Source organism: Ahaetulla prasina, chromosome 9 (genome assembly GCF_028640845.1).
Source record: "Ahaetulla prasina isolate Xishuangbanna chromosome 9, ASM2864084v1, whole genome shotgun sequence".
NCBI lineage: Eukaryota > Metazoa > Chordata > Lepidosauria > Squamata > Colubridae > Ahaetulla > Ahaetulla prasina.
Genome location: NC_080547.1, coordinates 23,621,857 through 23,645,650, shown reverse-complemented (window position 1 = coordinate 23,645,650; position 23,794 = coordinate 23,621,857). Strand labels below are relative to the sequence as shown.

At 43.7% G+C, this 23,794-nt stretch overlaps 1 protein-coding gene across 5 annotated transcripts in view; it reads right to left on the bottom strand.

Moving 5' to 3' along the window:
* The window catches only part of ZMIZ2 (zinc finger MIZ-type containing 2), a 101,238-nt gene that overhangs the window by 25,161 nt on the left and 52,283 nt on the right, over window positions 1–23,794 (bottom strand). For 3 of the 5 annotated variants that reach the window (XM_058194013.1, XM_058194012.1, XM_058194011.1), the window contains 9 exons: window positions 18,631–18,772; window positions 16,792–16,906; window positions 14,224–14,426; window positions 10,739–10,931; window positions 9,084–9,338; window positions 7,657–7,836; window positions 5,453–5,533; window positions 2,376–2,580; window positions 1,309–1,450 (listed from right to left, as the gene is read on the bottom strand). In XM_058194013.1, coding sequence (XP_058049996.1) covers window positions 1,309–1,450; window positions 2,376–2,580; window positions 5,453–5,533; window positions 7,657–7,836; window positions 9,084–9,338; window positions 10,739–10,931; window positions 14,224–14,426; window positions 16,792–16,906; window positions 18,631–18,680 — 1,424 coding nt within the window. In that variant the 5' untranslated portion in view covers window positions 18,681–18,772. Of the gene's footprint in view, window positions 1–1,308; window positions 1,451–2,375; window positions 2,581–5,452; window positions 5,534–7,656; window positions 7,837–9,083; window positions 9,339–10,738; window positions 10,932–11,204; window positions 11,289–14,223; window positions 14,427–16,791; window positions 16,907–18,630; window positions 18,773–23,794 lie in introns of those variants that run through there. The other 2 variants (XM_058194015.1, XM_058194016.1) reach the window with 2 other exon arrangements.

Sequence of the window (23,794 nt, the reverse complement as noted above, 5' to 3'; positions counted from 1 at the left end):
GGCAGGGAGATAAGAACTTTGTAATGGGAGAAAACTCTGCTACGGTCTCTTGTCCCATCTCTTTTGGCCACGAACTTGTGGTCCTCAATTCCTGCTGAGAATTGTGTTGCTGGAACGCAATTCCCAACAGCCCTAGAGAACACGCCAAAAGCAATGGGTGCTGAGAACTGTAGCGGCTCAACAGCTGGAGGACCACAGTTCCTCATCTCTATTGTAGAGTTCTCCCTGGGAATGCATGGCAATTGCCGAGAATTCTGGGAGTTGAAGTCCTCTCACCTTTAATTTGGCAACGGTGGGAAAGATTCTCCTAAAGAGACAGGGAAAAGTTTTTTCCCCAGCTAAGAGAAGTTCCTTCTTCATTGGTTAAGATTTATGAAATTGTTTATTAACATAGCAAAAGAACACCTACAAACCCCTAGTGGAGAAGGGCTAGAATTTTTGGAAATCTTTAGAAAGTCTCTCTCAAACAGACCTGTCAACTAGTTATTTGAAGTAATTACTGCACTAAAATCAGCAGGATAATATCCAAACACCTTCCTTAATGATAACCAAAACAGAGTCACTTGGTAGAGAGATGGACAGGACATAAATTTAACAAATAAACTGAATTGAAGCAGTTAACAACCAGTTGATAGTTGTTAACTATTTTCCTTTTGATTCTCCACTGTTTCTCAGCTGTCAAAGCAAATCCTTGAATAACCTCACTTGTATTATTGGTTTTTTTTCTTTTCCTCCAGAATATTTTCATCTTTTCCCAGAACTTTCACCTATCTGCAAAAGAGCCTCTCACAGAGTTCAAGTAATTGCCAGGTACAGCCCAGAGACTCAGAATAAAGCAGAACCTGTTGCTGCTTTTTGCAAAAACAGCCAATTAAAATGTGACACCTGAAGGTGAACTGGATGATTCTCAGAGTTCTCCTGTGCTATTTCAGAAAGAAAATATGGACCAAGGCTGTAGGAACAACAGTGTGGAAATGTGCTATTGTACAGAAAGGTGGACTTGAGATCTCGTTTTCAGGACTGCTGGAGTTAGGAGGCACATAACCCAGTTTAGAGCTTTGCTCTTTTGCTATGTCCCAATGTGGGCTCAAAAGCAATGATGGAATAAGTTCTAGTTTATCCTCTGCTCCCAGCTCGCCACTAAAAAAAAAGAACCATGCAGTGTTTTGGATTCAGCTTTCAACTATCTTTCAAAAGCTACCTATACTTAACAATCAGGGCGGCAGAAGCCAATTCTAGGTTAGAGAAGGACCAAGGTGAGGTGTTTACTTAGTAGGATGAACTTAGGAAAATCATCATAGGTCTCACCTGAGCATCAGAGTCTTATAAACAGAGTCCCTGAGCTGGAAGACATGGTTGCTGACCGCCAAGTTGTGCTGGAGGCGGAAAGGCTCCAATACTACACCATCCCGTACAGGGAAGGTCAAACGCAACTCCTCACAAGGGTTTCCTGGTGGGACAAGAAAAGAGAATGGGCTGATCATGAGCGGAAGGTGCACAGCCATAGGTGCAGGGATGATATGGGGCAGAAGAGCCAAGGCGGGCATGGAAGGAGACAGGCTGACCCAGCAATAGGGGACATAGTAAAATATTGTCTGGGCTGTGGGGCACGGCAAGGGGCAGCCAGGTGGAAGAGTGCTGCAGGGGGTGTGAAGAACAGGCCTGGCTTCTGCCTTGACTCCACCAGGGCTGTCATTTTCTTTCCTCCCCCTAATTCTGTTGAATTTTGCAAGCATTTGGGAAATGGATTTTGGCACTCCCTCTTCTTTCTATTCCCACTACAAGTTAAGGAAGTCTCTCAAGATTTTTCCCCCCAGTGCCAAACTGCCATTCCTTAACTGCCACGGAACACACTTGACCCCCAAAATTCCATTGCTCTGCAAGTAGTCCCAAATTCACATCACGGACCAGAGCCCAGCCAATATGTAGAAGCCAGAGGGGAAGTTTCTCCAGGACTCAACCATTTTGAGTTGCTGGGGTGTGTGTGTGTGTGTGTGTGTGTGTGTGTGCATTGAGATGTACAGACACAACTGTGTGAACTGGGTGCCTCATTTTTCAAATACCTTTTGGGGAAAGGTGCCGTCTCCTTAAAAGAAACTATGAGACGTCCAGAATGAATTTTTCTTGCTAAAAAAAATGTGAGGTTTGCAAAACGGAGTGGTACAGTCAAGAAAAGCTTTGCCACTTGAGTACTATGTTGGTTTTCCTACCTTACTGTGTACTACCCCAAGTCTCACCACTGAGATGATATTGTAAATGAGTAAATCAATTAACCAGTGAATTGTCATTACTAAATGATGTTTCATACCCTCTTTAGCTAGGAGAAGCCATAAATCAGCCAGATTGGAAGGACTTTCTTAGCGTCTAAGACTTACCAGATGGAGAAGGATGCAAAGAACCAATGTTGGGAGATGGAGAAGGATGCAAAGAATTGATATTGGGTTTGATGTCTGGAAGGAATGGTGACTTCACATCCTGTCCTGGGGACATGTAGGGAGGGATATTACTTCCAGGGGTCATCGGAGGTGTGGGGTTACCAGGTAAAGGAGAGCTTGGATAGCCAGGCATAGATCTTCCTGGCTAAAAAGAGAACAGAATTATAACTCAGACATTATCAACTCTTATGAAACTTCAGCCCACCTTCTGGTAAAAACAATCCCAAACTTTACACAATGGAGTACAAGTTGAAAGTCCTCTGAATATTGAACCAGGAAAAAGGTGACTGCATTTACATTCTAAAGGTAAAGGTAAAGGTTCCCCTCGCACATACGTGCTAGTCGTTGCCGACTCTAGGGGGCGGTGCTCATCTCCGTTTCAAAGCCGAAGAGCCAGCGCTGTCTGAAGACGTCTCCGTGGTCATGTGGCCGGCATGACTCAACACCAAAGGTGCACGGAACGCTGTTACCTTCCCACCAAAGGTGGTCCCTATTTTTTCTACCTGCATTTTTACGTGTTTTCAAAACTGCTAGGTTGGCAGAAGCTGGGACAAGTAACGGGAGCTCACCCCGTTACACGGCAGCACTAGGGATTCGAACCGCTGAGCTGCCGACCTTTCGATCGACAAGCTCAACATCCTAGCCCCTGAGCCACCGCGTCCTCTATTTACATTCTACTGAATGCATATTTTCCAAACTAACATCCTTGAGATGCATTAACCTCATGGACACAAAGGAGTGGGAAAAATTGACGGGTCCGTGTGCTGAGGCTTCCTCACCTCTTTTTTCTTTGGGACTCCCCCACCCAACCATTATTGCCCAAAATGATTACAAATAATCCTCAACTTCTGACCATGATTGAGCCCAACATTTATGTTGCTAAGGCATTTGTTGTTAAGTTAGTCACACAATTGTTAAGTGAATCTGGCTTCACCATTGACTTTGCTTGTCAGAAGGTCACAAAAGGGGAATCACATGACCCTGGGACACGGCAACGGTCGTAAATGTGAAAAACTGTCATAAGGTCACTTTTTTTTTAGTCTCACTGTAAATTTGAAGAGTCACTAAATTGAACTGTTGTAAGTCGAGGACTACCTGTACTTAAGAATTGTGCAATAGGAAGAATTATAGGAAGACTGCTTAAAGCAGAGATGTCCAAGCTTGGCAACTTTAAGACTTGTGGACTTCAGCTCCTAGAATTCCCTAGCCAGGAGTTGAGGTCCACAGGTCTTAAAGTTGCCAATGTTGGATACCCCTGCTTTAAAAGTATCAAACCCTTACAATTACGCACACAAGGACTAGTCAAATTGTGTAACTCTCAGTGCAAGATCAAGGCAGTGTTTCATTCACTCTCAACAGTGAGCAGAATCTCATTTGTTTTTACATGGCTGATTTCCTCTTTTGGACTTTTTGGCTGTAGCCTGGTGACTGGCCTGTTCTCATTTTTTGCTAGTCACCAGCCACCTATGAATGGGCCAAGTGTTTTACAGAAGCAACCATCTCTTTTTATCTTCATAGACCGTCTTAAAAATAGTGCACGTTAGCCTTCTCAAGCTGAACTGGCGGTGGGTAAACAAGGACATAAAGATGCAAGACTTCCTGATTTACTGTCGATCACATTGTGCTCTCTTGTGTACCAAATAAGAATTCTATTTATACTTCAATCAATGTGCAACCTCTTGCCTTTTCTCTCTCCTACTTTATGAAAAACACTAGAAACTACTCTCTTGTAGATGAGAGACAGTTTATACCTGTATCTTATTTTGGGGGCTGCAAAATCTGGTATTAGGCTGTGCTTTTTACCATGAGAATATATATTTCAATTTCCCCCCAAATGTCCATTTTTTCAAGTTAAAAACAGGGGAAAAAAATACACTCAACTTTGGCCACATCAAGGAGAGGCTCTTGGAAGTTAAAATATAACATTATTCTCTTTGAGTGAAAAGGGCAACCCTGACCCATAATAGCTAACCCCTTGAGATGACACAGGAGAAAAGTATCAAAAATGGACAAAAAGTAACTTGCAAAAAGATGCAAGAAAGTGCAACTTCTTATTAACACGTTACCCCCTTTCTTTAACTCAGTTAGCAGAAGTGTTTCTCCTTTTTTTTAAGTGATATAAGAACGGAAGAGTCAAAAAATGAATCCAATAAGAGATTGTAATGGTAATTCTAAGCGAATATAAAAACACACAAAGTCTTGCTTACATGATGCACCATTTGCTTCAATTCTGTTTAAGAAACAAGAAAAATGACCCAATGAAGATCAGGATGTTGTGCTTTGTGTGTAAAAGGAAAGAGAAATGGATGAATGATGGAAGATGTGAAGGTATGTTCTAGGTGAAAGAACTTTTGTGAATCTATGTAAAACACATGAATAAGCCATCTTGGAATGCAGAGCAGATTGGTAAAGAAGATCTCCAGCAACCCAAAGATGGGGACCTGGAGGCTACAACATAGGAAGAACAGTTGCAGAAATTGGGTCTGTCTAGCCTAGTGAAAAGAAGGACTAGGGGTGACACGATAGCAAGCGCTTGAGGGGCTGCCACAAAGAAGAGGGGGTCAACCTATTTTTCAAAGCACCAGAAGACAGGACAAGAAGCAATGGGTGGAAACTGATTAAAGAGAGAAGTAATCTGGAACTAAGAAGAAATTTCCTGATAGTAAGAACAATCAACCAGTAGAATAGCTTGCCTTCAGAAGTTGTGGGAATATGGCAGAGAGATAACACCTGGCATCTAACAATAGCAATAGCACTTACTGTATGTACCGCTCCACAGTGCTTTACAGCCCTCTCTAAACAGCTTACAGAATCAGCATATTGTCCCCTGCTATCTGAATCCTCATTTTACTGGAAGGATGGAAGGCTGAGTCAGCCTCGAGTCCTGTCAGGATCGAACTGCTGGCAGTCAGCAGAGTTAGCTTGCAGTACTCCATTCTAACCACTGTGCCACCACAGCTCTACATTATTGCCAAATACCTTAGAAAGTCTCATCAGAAGCAAACAATAGAACTCACCCCATTCATAGTAGCTTGTCCGTAGGTATTGAAGTTGCCACCATTAAAACTGGCATTTTGACCATTGAACTGATCAGTAGGCTAAAAAGAGAAAAGTCAAAAACATTTGTTACTAGTGTAATCTGGGACTTGATTCCCAAGACAGGAGTTCTCCATCAATCCAGTTCCATCCCACCTTGATTGCAAAGCAGTGCTTCTCAACTTTCGCAACTTTTAAGATGTATGGACTCCAATTCCCAGGATTCCCCAGCCAGCATGGGAGGTGAAGTCCATATATCTTAAAGATGCCAAGGTTGAGAAATGTTGTTCCAAAGGATACTGAGTAGGTCAGTATCCTTTTGTTTTCCCCAAAATAAGACATCCCCTGATAATCAGCCCAATTGGGCTTTTGAGCACATAGCAATAAGGCCAAGCACTTATTTCAGGGTTCAAAAAAATATATAAGACAGGGTCTTATTTTTGGGGAAACACGGTAATTCTACAGACTCATTTTATCCCAAGAGCAAGCAATGCCAAACAGAAGATTGGTGAATTCTCACGTTATACTATGGTCTGACCCTGCTAGTAATTTTTTGATTAATTTTCTTCAGCCCAAAAGAGGGCTTAGCTGCATTGAACTGCTGACTTGAAATCTCTCTCCAAAGAGTTTGCTGTGCATGAACTATTGTTAGGAGCCAATTCTACAAGTTGTGTGTTTCTTAAATGTTGAATACTGAACATTGAACAGCAAACAAGTTGAATCAAGTCCCTAACAAAGGGAAGAAAGTGCAGCCAGCTAAACATCTCAGCACCTTGGAATTGCCTAACCATTATAGATTTCTCTCGGGCTTTATTTAAAGTCCTTCCACCCATATTATGTTTATGTAACTTTTTTTCTTATTACAGGGAGTCCTCAACTTATGACTACAATTGAGGCCAGAATTTCCACTGCTGAGCAAGGCTATTTAATGAGTTGCACCCAATTTTAAAACCTTTTTGCTGTGAGTTTTAAGTGAATCACTGCAGGATTAAGCGAATGAAATGAATGGCCTGTAAATGAATCTGGCTTCCCACATCGACTTTGCTCAAAAAAACAACAACTGGGAAGATTGCAAATAACCATTGTAAACATATGCAGATTACCAAGTGCCTGAATTTTGATCTTGTGACTGTGGCAGGATGTGATGGTTGTAACTTTGACAACCTCTTTTAAGTAACTTTTTTTAGTGCCATTGTAACTTCAGTCACTAAACGAATAGTTGTAAGTAAAGGACTACCTATACAGTATATACTAAAGCATTATTTTCTTGTAGCCTATTTCATATTGCTGGCCTGAGATTGTACTAAAGAAACATTCCATTCATCTGCATTTATACTATACACCAATGTGTACCTTAGTTGGGCTCACACAATATGGAAAGATAGCCTTGCCCAACAGCGTTTTCTGCAGATTTTCTACTGAAAAACTATGTTGGCTACGGATTTGGAGAAGGGAAATCAAATCTATTTGAAAGAGAACCAGACTGAGGATAGTTGAACTAAACTGCAACCAAGGTTTACAAAGACTAGATTCATACAATGCAGTAAACCAGACAAAAACCACCACCTTAAATTATACTTCAGCACAACTTGAAGATTCAAGAGGCATGAGATGGGGTTAAGTGAACTAACAGAAAAAGGATCTAGATCCATTTTCCCCAAGCACAATTGGCTGCATTGGATTAAGTATCAAGAAACAATGTTTTTTGCTTTATTGCTGGCTTACTCGATAACCTTGAGAGAACATTTTCTTCTGCCCTGTGAAATTATTCAATCAACCTGCACTGACTCTGGCTGGGAAGAGTTATTCTTATGACTGCTAGCTGAAGATTAGAACAAACAGAATATTTTATTAGAACCTTAAAGCCACTTTTCCCCCAACTGACTATTTTCAGGATTGTGGGTTTCCCACTTTAGAATTCTCCATGATCATTGCCCAGAATTTTGGGAGCTGAAGATCCCACATCTGAAGGCCACCCAGGTTGGAAGAGGCTTTCCTTCACCAGAATAATAGCAAAAAACCATTGGAAATACAGATATCGCCCTCCTTCCTTAGGGAGATGCTCTCTTGATGCATTCATCATTCCATTAGGAATCTGCTTTCTCTCCTTACAGAATGAATGTCTGTAGGTCTCTTTCACCTTCACTGAGAATCTGGTACAGCTGTTACCATAGCAACGGAGTACCTTATAGTATGGGCCGCTAGTACTGGAGGCAGAGAGATAATGGCTCACTCCTTGTTGCAGTGGCAACCGGTGACCAGGATAGGAGGGGGATGGAGCAGATGGTTGAGGCACATTCGTGGCATACTGTCCGGCTTGAGTGGGATACTGGCCACTTTGTATATATTGTTGTCCTGGATAACCCTGGAAGAGATCCAGAAAAAAAGGCAGCTGAGAGTGATAGCCACATACAATGATGTTGCCTAAATCTGTAAACTGCTTTTAAAATAATAAATTGAGGAAGGGATTAACAAGAAGTACACCTCAAGATTTCGGTGAGTTGAGGCATCTCCTTGAAAAATCAACTGGGGGTGTTTAAGGATGTCTTTCGTCTCTGCTACCCACTGGCCCCATAACTCATCAAACCCTGGAAAAATGTTTGTCCCACCCAACCATAAAAGAATCCGTGTGTCTTCTGGTGGGAGTGGGGCAGAACACTTGATGTCACGGATTTTTTTATGGTTGGAGCCCATGTTAGTGAGCTCCAAAATTAGGAGTACAAGTAGCCCTCAACTTATAACCACAAGTGAACATTTCTGTTGTTAAGTGAGATCTTTGTTAAGTGAGTTTTGCCCCATTTTGCGACCTTTCTTGTCACAGTTGTCATCACTGCAGTTGTTAAGTTAGTAACCTGGTTGTTAAGTGAATCTGGCTTCCCCATTGACTCCCTTCTGGCAAGCAAAGTCAATTGCTTGACTTTCAATCACATGACCGAGCAGCTGCCATAAATACGAGTCAGTTGCCAGGCCTCTGAATTTCGATCACATGACCATGGGGATGCTGCAAAGGTTGTAACTGTGAAAAATGGTCATAACTCACTTTTTTCAGTGCCGTTGTAACTTTGAACAGTCACCAAATGAACTGTTGTAAGTCATGGACTACTATAATTTTGGGTAGGAAGAATCCCAAGTTCCTTCCCTTCCTGTTTCTGCTTTATCCTTTCCTTTTCCTTAGACTGCCTTGTAGTTGGATGTAGGATGTTGACTAGTTTCTGCAAAGTTTGCGCTCTGGGACCTGGTCTCTAGGCAACACATCCACAGGTACTCAAACGCGAGTACTCACTGTTTACTACACCAATCTTCCTTAATTCTAGTGTAACCCCTATTCCTTCATTACTTCTTTTTGTGAATAACTCTTCTATTTGTCTTAGGCTGCTTCAGCTATTTTACTGTCTCAAACACAACCATTGCTCCTGTTCTCTCACACTTGGCATACTGGAAGTATGCCCAGATCCCAAAGGTCACGTTAGTTGGAAATTCTAGAATTATAGCTGCAGCACAATGGAACAACCCTCAGATGGGGAAGACTGACACTCCTTGGCAAAGGACGCAGGTTGTACTCTAAGGCTTCAAAGACTGAGCTCCAAAACCCTTCCACCTTTGATAACACACCTCGCTGGAATAAGTTCTCTTGACACTTTGCCGGGGTATCTGCTGGCCTTGTGGTGGAGTAGGGTAGCCATGCTGTGGCATCCTCTGGCCAGCGTACAGGGCGCTCATTGTAGGAGTCCTTGCTGTGTTCATGTTCATGGGTGACATCCCGGAGGCATTCAACATGTTGGCTGGATTCATCCCGGAAGGTACAGTTGGTCCTCGAGGCCCCGAATGAGGGAGGAATTGATTGTTGAAAGGCTGCCCGGCACCCATCTCCAGAAAAAGAAAAGGGGAAGAAGTTAAACAGGATTCGACACAAAGCCAGATCTTAGGGAAATGGGTTTGTAGGAACAACTACACCATGCTGGATGTTATAGTAGTCACAATTCTAATGTTTCTATTCAATTCAGCTGGCATTTCAGCACTAGACAAACACAAAATGGCGCATCAGCTGTAAGCCATAGCAGTCTCGTCTGCAGGTTCCTCACTTTTACTTCAACTGTAAGACCTTGTAAAGTTGACGGTGCTCATTTCTCAGTGAACAACTATCAGGCCCCTCATTTTGATGGGTAGATTTGGGGCCAAAAAGCTAATTAACTCCCCCTCCCTTCTTTGTGTATTCTGACTACCAAGATTTATTTTTCTACATCGGCTACACTAGCTTTGATGGACCACTGGCTGCCTTCCTGTTATGTGCACACTCCATACCCTAAAGCTGCTGCTGAAGGCTAGATCCAAAGAATGACACTGTGTCTACTTGTAGACAAAAGATCTCTGGCACTTCAGTAAAGGAAGAGAAAGGCCAAATAAAAGCCAAGGAGAAATATTTGGGGATGTAGTGTAGTTACCGGTCAAAATAAACAATAAAGTGGAAGAGTTGATACTTGAACAGTGCAGCTAGTTTCAGATGTTCACAGGGAACCATATGAAAGTTTGAAGGTCATCTTGATCAACATTATAGAATGCTGTGATCCTGGCTTCCTTGCAGATAACCAGAAAGACCTGGTTTCTAAGCATGACAGGGAATATCATCTCTTGACTGAACACCTCTCTACGGATATGTCAAATGAAATTTCCTTCTACATAATTCCTGTCTCCACGGCTTTCGCCTGTGTCTATCCCTGCAGCAAAAGAGAAGAAATCTACCTCATAATTTGCCTTCTATAAGTTGTGGGTGCTCCATCATTGTAAGCTTTAAAGAAGAGACTGGACAGTCACTTTTCTGCAATGGTATACGATCTCTTGCTTGAGCAGGGGGTCCAAGGTCCCTTCCAACTCTTATTCAGTTCATTGTTCATGGTGATAGGAACTCCTCAGTTACTTTCAAAAAACACACAGCACTGCTGCCCTGTATTATTCACACAATTTCATTCTTTGACTTCAATCCATATTCTGGCCAGAGAACAGAAAGAGGAGGAGAGAGTTTATCCTCATCCAGCATTCCAGAAGTGGACAACCTGTAACTTGTGGACTGGCTGCATGTGATTCCTTGACTTTCTGAAGTGGCACCATCTTTGGGTAGGTGCTACTGAATGCTTCATAATTCTGCCTCTCGGACTCGTATCACAAAGTATAAATAGAGGCACGTCTCTTCCCATCATGCATTTCTTCCGCCATCTGGTTAGCACTTTCCATCACTCTTATCCCACATTAAACAAACATGCTCAGCTTACCGCTCCATACTGACTCAGCTCCTGGCTCTGCTTTTCTTGCAAGGCAGCAACTGTGGCTGTGGCCGTGGCCGTGGCTGTGGCAGCTGCAGCTGCTACAGCGGCTGCAGCGGCTGCTTGGGTGAAGTCTGCCGGGGGTCTCCCAGTATGAGAAGGCATGCCCATTCCCCCTGGGCCGTTTGGACTCCCTGCATAACTAGAGAAAAGACAGGGTTTATAGCCACCTGGCATATGTTCTGTACACTCTAAGGATGGCCACAATCTAGTGTTGGAAGTCCTTAGAATCTCATTTGCACAGACCGTGGTTTCAAATGGCTGGAACTCCAGGACAAATTAAGGCAGGGCCCCCCAACCTTTTTTGGGCACCAGGGACTGGTTCCGTGGAGAAAGATTTTTCCGCGGTCCAGAGGGGGCGTGGTTTTGCATGCTGCCTACATCCTGTGGATGGGGCTTTGCTTGTTTGCACAACCTGGTTGCTGACATGCTGCAGACCGGTGCTGGTCCACAGACCGGGAGTTGGGGACCTCTGGATTAAGGGATCTCGGAACTGCTGCTAAATGGAGGAAAAACAAGTACAGGAATCGTGACATTTAGGAAACGTGAATGGAACAGACAGAAGGCCTAGCGTTGCGTCCTGTTTTTTAAAGATACTGGCTATGAATATTTTAATCTCAAATACTATTGGTCATATATTACATTGCTCTCAGCTTCTGAGATTCCTGTCCAAATTATAACTGCAAATATTGTGATAACTTGTTATTTTCGAATGTGGTTGGATAGGTATGTATGCATGCATGGGGCAAGTAAAAGATCACAGGAAATCAAGAAATATAATTAAGATGTGGGATGCTCAACATTAAAAAGGGAGAGACAGAGAAAGCATGCTTCTTTCTAGGCTCCCAGATTGTTGTGTCTTGCCCGCCCTCAGAGCAGCCGGGGCCTTCTTACCTGCTCCCCAACACTGAGGAATGTATGCCTTCCGGCCCAAGTCCTGGCTCCATGCCCCCACAAACTGCAGAAGAAGGAGCATCTCCCTGCCCCAGCCCTGACTCCATGCCCAGGCAAACGGAGCAGCTAGACCCCTCCCCCTCCTCCACAGCAGGTGAGCCTGAGGAGGGTTTACTCCCAACAACAGCTGATTGGAGTGACCCTCGCATCAGAAGATTGGAGAGGCGGAGGCAACAGAAGGAAGGGAGGAGCAGGCCTTAATGAGTGCTGAGTCATGGAGCCACACCCCATGGCCTATATAAAGGACCTGCTTTCTGGCAGTCTCTGAGTCAGGCAAAAGTTGAACTTATCTTGCTGAAGTCACTTACTAGTCTCCTTCCTGCTCTGAGGACTTTGCTAGGACTTTGGGCAGAGCTGCAGAGGCAAGCCTGATTCGGATTTCCCGGACCCGGCCGTCAGCGGAGGAGTGGGACACGACACAGATGATGGTTGCCAAACCCAATTCCTCAGATGGTAATGGCAGGCTAGATTTCTACGCCTTGGTAAAATGTTTTGGAGATGCAGTAAAAATTCCCATTGTATCTTCAGCTTCCATGCAGTGGAAGGAACTGAGATGCCCACTCAGGCGAGGAAAGATGATGATGCACAACTAAAATGTCTGGGAGATTAGGCAACCGGACCTGTGACTATGAGATGGCCATCACACTTATACACCCTTTCTCCCACTGACTTGGCAACAGGCATAGCAGAAAGGGGCTGACTCTGGGTGCAATTACTAACAAACTCATCTCTTCCTATCTCTCTGGTGACTCCTCCTCTCACGGCACATGGGGCTGATTCACTAACTATATGGAAACGTTAAAGAAGGAATGTTGTAACTATTTAGGATTCCAGGGAAAGAAGAAAATGACCTTTTTTCCCAAGAGAGAGAGAGAATGGACAGAGGTGGGTAGCTGGGGAGATTCTCAAAATGGGTTCCCACTAACTCATGGTTTGCTTAGTCACACAAACTCTGGTTTACAAACCACAGGAAATATTTCTGCAACTCCTCAAAAGGAGCATCAATTTGCTTAACCTTAGTACTCCCCTATGCACTACCCCAAACTCTGTGAATTCATGGTCTGTCAGAAATCACACCGACAAGCCAGACGAAAACAAATACAGGGGTACTACGGTACTCAACTCTTCTAAAAGTTGTCGAATTTGGTACTTGATGCATTTTGGTGCATAAATTTTGTCCCAATACTTGTTATTTGTTTGATTCGTGGTGCACAAGCTGGAAGCTGTCGGTGTCGGCTACCTCATGACTTGACATTCTTTCCAGCCGAAACAAGGGATCACATATTAGTCACGTGATTTGTTTGGCCCTCATCATTTTTAGTACTCAGCGTGCCTCCCAGAACCAATTAATGATGAATACCAAGGTATCCCTGTACTTGGAACTGCATGGAATGGCATGACTTCCAGGAGTCTTTGAGCCTATGATGTAACCAGGTGCTTCGAAAGTAATTTTTGAAGACTGCACTTACAGGTATGTTTGTCAAATGCTGCAACTTAGTTCCAGAACACCACAAGACCTCTGTTTTTAGGGTAGGACAGCTTTTATAGACAGGGTTAGGCAGTCATTGAGCATGTGTAGTGGAGAATATTAAATTCTGAAAAGCAATTGGGATTTTCATTCTCTGGCTTTATTGAGGCAGCTTAGAAATGTAAAACAAGAAAACTCAAATAAGGACCGTGTGGCTCCAATGAGCTAAACTGAATGCCATCTTTTGCCAGATATGAGTGAGAGAAGCAGGGAGAAGTTCCTTCCAAGCCTCAGATATCATTAAATGGGTGAATGGGTGAATGTTTAATCATCAATAGACAATTTTGTTCAAAAATAAGCTGTATTGTTGAGAAGGATTAATTTCTAGGCAGGCATAGCACTGCCCCCTGATTTAACTAAACTGCTGATGTTGAAAAATGCTAATTGGAGCTAAGGTCTCCATGCAGGAGAAAGGATGAGATATGAGAAACTTCCCTACAAGTGGGAGATCTCTCTCACTTGTAGATGTGCACAGACGACCTTCTGAAAAGCCTCTTTCAGTTTGTTTGCTAGGGACTTTTATCTTTTCAGATTATAATCAAATCTACTGCCTTCAAGAAGACCATCAGTTCTGAAGTGAGCACCAAACAAAGAAATGAAACACAAATGGGTACTCAACAGCTCAGTGAAAACCACCATGGGCAGGCAAAAATGCCACCAATGAATCACCTCTCCTGGTGGTTCAGTGCACAATCGCTTGTTTAGTTGATTGCACACTACTAGTTCCAAGAACAATCAACCAGGTGAAATCTTAGCAGGACATCATGATAGGAAGGTCATATATTTACTTGTGAGCAATTCACTGTTGTGTAACTCATCCAGGACAGGCTTGGGGCTTCATGTATGGTGTGACCTCTGCTCACTGTGATTGTTTCAACAAATTAACAATTTGTTAATAATTTCCCATCAAAGGCGCCACATCTGCTGATCCAACTTGCCAACCGGGACCTACCTTGTGGTGAAGCCTGGCCCTCCAGGGTATGAACTGCGACTGTACATCCCAGGTTGCACGTAACCTTTGCCTGTGGAACCCTCAGGGAAAGGTTGCTGTCCCATAAATTGTGGTGAGTTCATGCCAGAGCCACTGCTGGCCACGCTGGGCATCATGGGATTACCAGCAGTGTTTCCTCCAGGACCCATGGGGTTTCCAAAAACCTGCAAAAGATCAAGGGAGGAGAGAAAGTTCAACTAGATCAGCAATGCAAGGATCAACTTGTGGTCTAGCAAGATGTGAAGAGGTATGAGATAGGAGATCCAAATCCAGACAGTTAAAGAATCAGGTGTTTCCACACACACTCGAAGTCCAGAAATTTCTTTTGTATCAGAATTGAGTTTACACCCAGCCCTAGCAGCTTTCTCTGCACGATGCATCTATCAACACCCAGATATATGAGGACAACTGACAATTCTTTTTCTTAGAGAATCTCAGCAACTTGCTGCAAAAAGCATTAGAGGTCAACTGGGTTTCTCTTTCATTTCTTTGTAGACTAAGTAAATTCAGGCTTGTAACCCCTAAAAGTATGATATGTATGGGGGAATGGGGAGGGAGAAACAGGGAGCTGCTTTGAGCTTTTAAAAACCACATAAAATTTATAGGACAAAGAAAAATTAGGGATGGGCCACCCTAGCCAGATACCTGCTGCCAATGTGTCTTCCAAACCTCAAACTTTGGAATTGCTCAGGCTATTTAATCTGGAGTAAATAACAAATATCTGCTATTGTTAAGTTAAATATCAGTGAAGAGAGGAACCCAGAAAACAACTAGAAAGACTGTCAGGAAGGTTGTGCTTCCTGACTTTTTCAGAAGAATTTCATTGGGCTTAACCCAACACCTTAATTTATATTACTCTGAGTTTTACAAATGTTATTTCTTTGAATTCCTTTCATTTGAAATTAGATGAGATTCAGGTAATTCTGAGATCCGATTCCATTTAAAGAGATCAAATGAAAGCAAACGTGAATTTCTTCCCTGCAAGGCCTCAAAGCTGAAAGAAGCTGTTGTGTTGCTTGTGAAAAGTCCAATATCTCTTACTCATCAGATGAGACTTTGGTTGATCATGTTTGGTAATTCCTGGTGAATCTAGTATTTCACCAGCAGATGTCAGAAAAAGAATCAGAGTAATATAAATTAAGGTTAAGCCCAGTGAAGTCCATTCACAGTTCACTGCCAGACTTTAGCCCAGACATTATCTCACAACTAGCCTACTTCACAGCCTTATAGGACAAACAGAAGGAAGAACTACTAAAATGCAGCTTTATGTTCCTGGAGGAGAAGTAGAATATACATTTAATGAACGATGTTGAATCAATATTCAATTCACGCCTGTTCAGACGTATGTCCCAAATGAATTTGAAGAAACTCATTTCCCAGGAAAGCACATTCACAGTGACAATTTTAACTGCTTTTAAGTGTGAAGGAGACCTACTGAACATGGAGGGAATGTTTAGAATTGTGTTATTAATTTAAATTGTAAAATTTGCAGGGCACAGAACTGAAATTACATGTGGCTCATTTTAGATATTGCTTGCTCGCCTTAAACAAATAATTTTATCTCCTCTTAAGCCACAAACATTTTCAAGTTTGTTTTGTCGGTTGAGCTTCTGGCTTTACCAAAATGAAACTGTGAAAACTAATTAGTCTAAAATGCTAAATGCCTCTCTGTGTCGTTTTCCTTTACTGTAACAAATTAACATAGCTACTTCCTTTGGAAACTTTCACTTTGCATAGTATGGCCTCATTCCTTGCAAAACAGTTGAAGATTGAAATGTACCAGAAGATAGACCTCAAGCTAGTAGATGAGTTTTAGATAAACAAAAATAAAACGTTTATGTGGAAAGACTGGTACTAGACCTGGAAGTAAACTTTATCTTTTTTTTAACCTGTTTTGTATCAGGAATTGGGGTGGGGTAGGGTGGGGCTTGGCAGGGAAAATCCCTTGTGTGATTCTTGGTAGATTATCTACCAGCTCTCTCTGCTAATGTGAAACCTCATGGATCAAACTGGAACAGGGGTAGCAGAAGGGTCCACTGGGAATTTTGTCATGAAGATGACTTGTTTCTGGTCCCCCTTTTGGCAGAGATGTGGAAGTCCCTTTACCTGCATTACTGAAGGTGCCTTTTTGAGAAAAAGTATGTTTATGGGGGGGGGGGGGAAATACCTCTGCTGGAAAGAAAGAAAACTTGATTGTGAAAACTCACCTTTTTTCTCAGACAAGTTTTTCATGAATTGTATTTCTGGGCAACTGGCTTTAGTGATAATTGCTAGTCTGATATTGTTGTTTCCATGTATTGCTTCACAGAGTTGCATGAAGGTTGAAAGGGGGTGGCTCAAATATAATTTTAAGTGAAAATCAATTCTCTGATCCACCCCCTGTAGAAAAGAACGGCCTAGGGACATCTGCTCCAGGGTCTTACTTTAGCAAAATTTGAGAGGGGGTTGAACTGGATGCCCCATATCCACTCCCCATCCATCCACCCACTGTCCTCTCTCCACCCCCCTTTTGAAGGCTGCAAAGGGTACCTGGCTTTGGGATGTGTTGCTGACGCCCCAAACAGTGGTTACCACTGAGAGAGATCCTGCAGGCTGATTGGTATTCTGTTGCCAAGGAACTGACTCGTAGGCATATGAACCATCACTAGAAAGGAAAACAAAACAACACACGGCTGATGTGCCATGTCAGCAATTAGGAACCTCTGGGGAAGCGTTCAGAGAAGGGGCACGGGGGGGGGAAAGGGGTAGTATTTACAACTGGATATGAGGAAACAACAAGCAAGCCATCCTGAGCAAACTTTTAAAAATAGGATAGCTAGATAGTTATGGGTCATGATCATAAAACAAAGCCTCTGTTTTCAGCAAATTCCAGGCAGGAGGAAGACAACAAAATTGCAGAGGAAAACTGCAGTTTTAAAGGGACGTGTGCTTTCCAGAACCTCTGGTGACTCTTGCTTTGTGCACTAACAGCAGCGGTTCTCAACCTGTGGGTCGGGACCCCGTTGGGGATCGAATGACGATTTGCCAGGGGTCGCCTAAGACCATCGGAAATATGGGAAGTATACTTGCGAGTCGAAGAATCGCGCTCCAATGGTTGACTTCACAAGCCAGCTGCAGGCTCTTCAAATCGCTAGCTGAATTTGCCTTCAGGCGCGATGGATTAAAAAAGAGAGAAATCTTTGCTCTGATGTCTCCCTCTCAAGCCAGCTGCAATCACTCCCAATCACTAGCCTAATCTGGCTTCAGGCGCCATAAACTTAATAGGAGAGGAGTCTCCGCTTTAATGCCTCCGTCCTCAAGGCAATCGCAAGCAGTTCAGATCGCTAGCCAATACGGCTTCAGGCGCGATAAATTTAAAACGAAAATAATTTTATGGTTGGGGTCGCCACATCATGGGGAATTGTATTAAAGGGGTCGCAGCACTATAAAGGTTGAGAACCACTGACTTACAGGCTTACTACAATGCAGCCTCTAAACCCTACGGAGGAGAGGAAGCTTAGGATTCATAAGTAAGAGTGGGGCAGATCTTAGGAGGTAAGCAGCAGCCCTCCACACCTTATTTTGCTATCTACCCATTTTATATAATCACCTTTTCAGTACCTTGAAGTATACAGTCTGCAGCTTAAACTAGCCATTCCCTCATCCCAAAATTCAAGGAACTGCAACAGATTCTGGTTTATCCCAACTCTATGACACTGCTAATCTCCTTAAAGGCCAATTGAAAGTGCACCTTGCAGGTAATCCTCAATTTACTTACAACCCTTCGTTTAGCCGCTGCGTGAAGTTACAATGACTTCAACCAGTCCTCTTACAACCACTGCAGTCCGCCCAGAGTCATGTGACCAAAATTTAGGTGCTTGGCAGCTGCCGTGTATTTACGATAGTTGCAGCATCCTGGGGTCACGTGATCACCATTGGCGACTTTCTCAGCTGACTTCCAACAAGCAAAGTCAAAGGGGGGAGCTAGATTCGCTTAACAACTGCATGATTGCTTTAACAGCTGTAGTGATTCGCTTAACAACTGTAAAATTGGGCACAATTGCTTAACAGCAGCAATTCTGGTTCCTATTGTGGCTGTAATTTGAGGACTGCATGTACCCCCTTCCTTTTATTAGGTGGTAACTTCCAAATGGGAAAGAAGAATTGCTGCTCACTCAGGGATGGGAAACTCTGCATGCCACCCAAGGGCACCATTGTATTTCTGGCCTTTTTGCAACCCTCAGGGTTGGAGGCATTAATGAAAGGAAAGAGATCAGATGCCGAGTCCCGTGCCCACATTACAAGAATTGTCAAACAGCAAACCTCCTGGGTCAGATGAAAAGAGGCATGTATAAAGCTGATAGAGAAGGCGAGCTGTATCATACTCACCCATGCGGGGTGGGAGGGAGCGATGGTTTCATTGGGTTCATGGGGGTCATTGGCTACAGGGAGGTGAAGGGGCTGGGTGCAGGATCCAAGGCCACACAGGGAGACCGGTCGCTGCCTCTCAGATGTCACAGCAGCAGATAGACTAGAAGGAAGCAGGCAGGAAGCAAGACGTTAGCAGATGCACAGAAACACAGGAAGTTTCTTATTCGAATTCAGACTGTCCATCCCAGAATTATGCACACTATTTCCCAACCTGGGAAGCTTCCAGAGATGTGGCCTTCTACGATTCCCATGCTGGTGGGAAATTCTGGGACTTGAGGTCCATACCCATATTTCTGGAAGCTGTCCAGGTTGGAAACCACTACGGTGAACCAATGGGCAGCATCTACCCAGGGTTCCAGACAAGCAATTGGGTGCATGAAGTAGCCAAACCATGTCTTTTGTTGTAGTCCAGAGGGTGAGCCTTCTCCCCACCATCCGTTTTATCTTCTCAAAACACTTGCAAAGAAAGAGGGACTAAGAAAGTTGGAGACCAGGACAAAAGTGCCCAAATGAAGATACTTGAGCTTTACCTCCTCCAAGGTCAACATCCTTGCTTATAATTTATGACCGACCCCTCAAGTGGCAACTTCTCCAAACCAAGGTGGCTGGGTAGAGCTGACTGCCCAAGACACATGCCAATAAGCAGAGCTCCTCTCTCAAAACATGTGCTCTCTTGGCCTTGATGATATGGCCTCCCTCCCTGGTCCCCCTTGTGTCCTCAGATACCCTCTTCTCCTCCAACAGAGTCAAGGCCAGGAGTGGGTGGCAGAGCTGGCACCCAGTCAACCCAACGACTTTGAGCTCTTTTGTTCTGAAGCAGCAAATGTCTCCCCACCCCTTTCCAAGATGCCATGTTTAATTTCTAGGCCATGCAGGTAGAAGCCAAGTGCACACCTCTCATGTCTTCTCTTCCACAATGATTTGTCTGTGGCTCTCCCCCTTAGTTTTCCTGAGGGGAAGTGGCCCCATTTGTTTAGCAGAGGCTTTCAGCTCTGACTACATCAACTTTACACAGCGGCCAGAAGGAACTTGGCGTACTGCCCAGATATGGCAAAACAAGGTCCTGGCAGGAGCAAGCTGTCGAGCTGGCCTAGTTACACCAGATTAACTCTGTGTTGCCCACAGCTTCCGGACCCACTCAAGAATGCACATCCATCACTCTACCTGAGCATCTATCTGGCCCTTGGAACCTGAAAGTGCCAACACATTCCTTGTTATCACACCAAACAGAAGAAAATACTATTCAGGGGAGGGAAACCACGAAAAGCAGTTTTATCCTCTTAACAGCCAAGATTTGCAACCTGTTTTCCATATGTAGATGATGCTGAACTATGTCCAACAGTGCTGGTTAAATAACATGGTCACTGGTGAGGGAACCTGGGAGCAGAAACCTCCAGAGGACCACAAGTTGTCCATTCTATCATTAAATGCTAAATTCACACAACATGCCCAGCCTTCATGGGGTCAGTTTGGTCTGATTATGACTTAGCATGTACAAACTAAGGTGCAAACCTAGACATTTGGATGTAGGCAACAAGCTGTTTGTAAACTACCATGAGTTAAGAGCACCTTGTGAAGCATAGCCTATACGGCTGCGGAAAGAGAGCTACCCCAACATTCAGGGGGTGGGGGTGACAGGTTAGGATAAAATATTGGTATTTCGGTATATAAGAACCCTTACCTTTACATAGGTAACTAAGATTTAAAATGTTAAGAAAGAGAGAAGAGACTGTTGGGAAAGAGACTGTGGGAGGAGGAGGAGGAGGAGGAGGAGGAGGAGGATCAAGAGTAAACCCAATCTCCTTGGCCAGACTCTTAAGAAACAGGCATTTCTTTCTTCTGCTGTTTTTCCCCCAACCTCCCAGTGGAGGTTGTCTCTAGATTGTCTAGAATACTGGGAATGACAAAATAAGAATAGTAAAACAAACATGCCCAGGCAGATCTAATTAACTCCACTTAGTTTGGGGAGGAACCATGGGGAAACCCTATTTCCAGCCCCTCCTCCTCACCTCCCCACCCTGCTCTTCCAAGAATAAAGTAAAATTTAGGGAGAGAAATGCCGCCCCCATTCTTCCCATTACTTGTCCCATGCAGAATAGCAATAGCAATAGCACTTAAGACTTATATACACAGTGCTTTACAGCCCTCTCTCTAAGCGGTTTACAGAGTCAGCATATTGCTCCCAACAATCTGGGTCCTTGTTTTACCAATCTCGGAAGGATAGAAGGCTGAGTCAATCTTGAGCTGGTCAGGATCGAACTGCTGGAAGCCAGCAGAATCAGCCTGCGCTACTGCATTCTAACCACTAGGCCACCACTGTGTGAATAAGGTTCTAGAGGGCAATGTTTTCCATATTAAGCAAAAATCAAGAACATGAGATATAACCTCAAACTGATAAAAGTCATATTAAAGTCAAATTTTGATGAATGAGTTATTGAGGAAACACGTGGAACTTGGATACTTAAAATAATTTGCATGTCTCCCATTACGTGTGAGCACCTCGATTCTCTTTCCCCTAGGATATTTTGGTTTTTTATTCAGTCATTTTCTTTACTGGCTTTTTCATCTTGAGAGGAAAGGAACAAAAACAGCCTCCCCCAAAAAAGAGGGATCATGATGTTGTAGAGCAGAAGATAGACAGAATAGAACAGAAACATATTCTGGATAAAAGATTTCTCACTGCTTTTAGAGCAAGGTAAGGCTGTAGGATTCTTTTGGCTGAGCCAGTCTCATGGTGTAGTGTAGTCTCTCTAGTGCAGAGGTCCCCAACCTTGGCAACTTTAAGCCTGGAGGACTTCAACTCCCAGAACACCTTAGCCAGCAAAGCTGGGGAATTCTGGGAGTTGAAGTCCACCAGGCTTAAAGTTGCTAAGGTTGGGGACCCCCGCACTAGTGATTAGCTCCCACTGATGTCCCATTGCGTGTAAATCAAGGATCAGTTGTCAGGAGGGAAAAGGGGAGGAGGGGAGGTCACAATTCTTAAGAAGGTCTGGAACAAACAATTTCTTCTATAGTGATTCCACTTCAGCCAGTTCTGTTCAGGACTGCCTTTTAACAGGTTGATGGTTAGGGAAAAATATAAATCCACATAGAACAGGTATTTCTATTAATTTTAACACTGTTAGTGTGCCTGGTGGAACAAGGACCATGGTGCTTGTCGAGAAGTACAAGTAATCCTCAAATTACAATCATTGGTTTCGCACCCGTTTGAAGTTACAACAGCACTAAGTGTCTTATGACTGGTCCTCAGACTTACAACCGTAACAGCATTCCCACGTGATAAAAATTTGGCATTTTGATGTATTTACGATGGTTATAGTGTCCTGGGGCCATGTGATTGCTATTTGTGACCATCTCAGTTGGCTTCTGACCAGCAAAGTCAATGGGGAACCTGGAGTCACTTAATGACCGTGCAATTCACTTACTGTATTTTTCAGAGTATAAGACACACTTTTTCCCCTCCTAAAAGAGGATGAAAATTTGGGTGCGTCTTATACATCAAATGTAGCCCCACCGCCAGCCCCCCACCCCCTTTGGCCTCTGCCTCCCAGCAATTTACCACCTTGCAGCAAACAGCCCGTTTCAGCTTCAGCACAGCCTGATTAGCACAAGCAGTTGGTTGTCAGTTGGATCGGCCTCCTGACCCTCAGCTGTTTCAGGCTGCAGGGATTGCCATGGCCTATTGCCACACAGGCCTCTGCTGTTTGCTGCAAGAAGGCAAACTGCTGGGAGGCAAAAAAAAATTTTCTTGGGCTAATCAGGCTATGCTGAAAATGAAAATGAAACTAAAGCAGGCTGTTTACTGTAAGGAGGAAAATTGTTGGGAGGCAGAGGCAGATTTTTTTTCTTGTTTTCCTCCCCAAAAAAGGTAGGTGTGTCTTATAGTCCGGAGCGTCTTATACTCTGAAAAATATGGTAACCGCAGTGATTCACTTAACAACTGTGGCAAAAAAGATTATAAAATCAGGCATGATTTGCTTAGCAACCACCTTGCTTAGCAATAAAAATTCTGGTCCCCAGATTTTGGGGGGGAATAATGGGATGTTGTAAACTGCTTAGAGAGGGCTGTAAAGCATTATGAAGCAGTATATAAGTCTAAATGCTATTGCTATAGTGCTATTACTTACATATTCCCCTTTAATGTAGTTAATCCACTGAACTGCAATCCTGTGCTGATGCTACAAGGATGGTAGATACCTGTTTGACATGACTGCAGTTTCCTAGATCAGGGTTACCATCCATAAGGGCACACAGAAGCCTTGGCAACATGCCATAAAGCAGGACAGGGCAATTGTGGTAGCTCAGGCTGTAAGAAGCCTGTTATTAGAACACAGCAGCCTGCAATTACTGCAGGTTCAAGCCTGGCCCGAGGTTGACTCAGCCTTCCATCCTTTATAAGGTAGGTAAAATGAGGACCCAGATTGTTGGGGGGGCAATAAGTTGACTTTGTAACTATACAAATAGAATGAGACTATTGCCTTATACACTGTAAGCCGCCCTGAGTCTTCGGAGAAGGGCGGGATATAAATGTAAATAAAATTTTAAAAAAAATTGTGGCCCCTTTATGATCTGGGGACTTTAACTCCCCTTGAAGAGCACCCAGAGGCTCCAACTGGTCCAGAATGTGGCTGCGCAGGTAATAGAGGGAGTAACTCGAGGCTCCCATGTAACACCTCTCCTGCGCAAGCTGCACTGGCTTCCGGTGGTCTTCCAGGTGCAATTCAAGGTGCTGGTTATCACCTTTAAAGCGCTCCATGGCATAGGACCAGGTTATTTACGGGACCGCCTGCTGCCACCAATAGCCACCCATCGACCTGTGCGCTCACATAGGGAGGATCTCCTCAGGGTGCCGTCAGTCAAACAATGTCGACTGGCGACCCCCAGGGGGAGGGCCTTCTCCGTGGGAGCTCCTGCCCTCTGGAATGAGCTGCCACCGGGGATACGTCAACTCCCTGACCTCCGGACCTTTCGATGCAAGCTAAAGACTTTTTTGTTTTATCGCGCAGGGCTGGCTTAATGTAATTTTAACGTGGGTTTTATTATGGTTTTATTATAGTTTTTTAATTAGTTTTCGGCCTAATTGAATTAGATTTTTAAAATGTCTTTTAAATTTTTGTGAAAT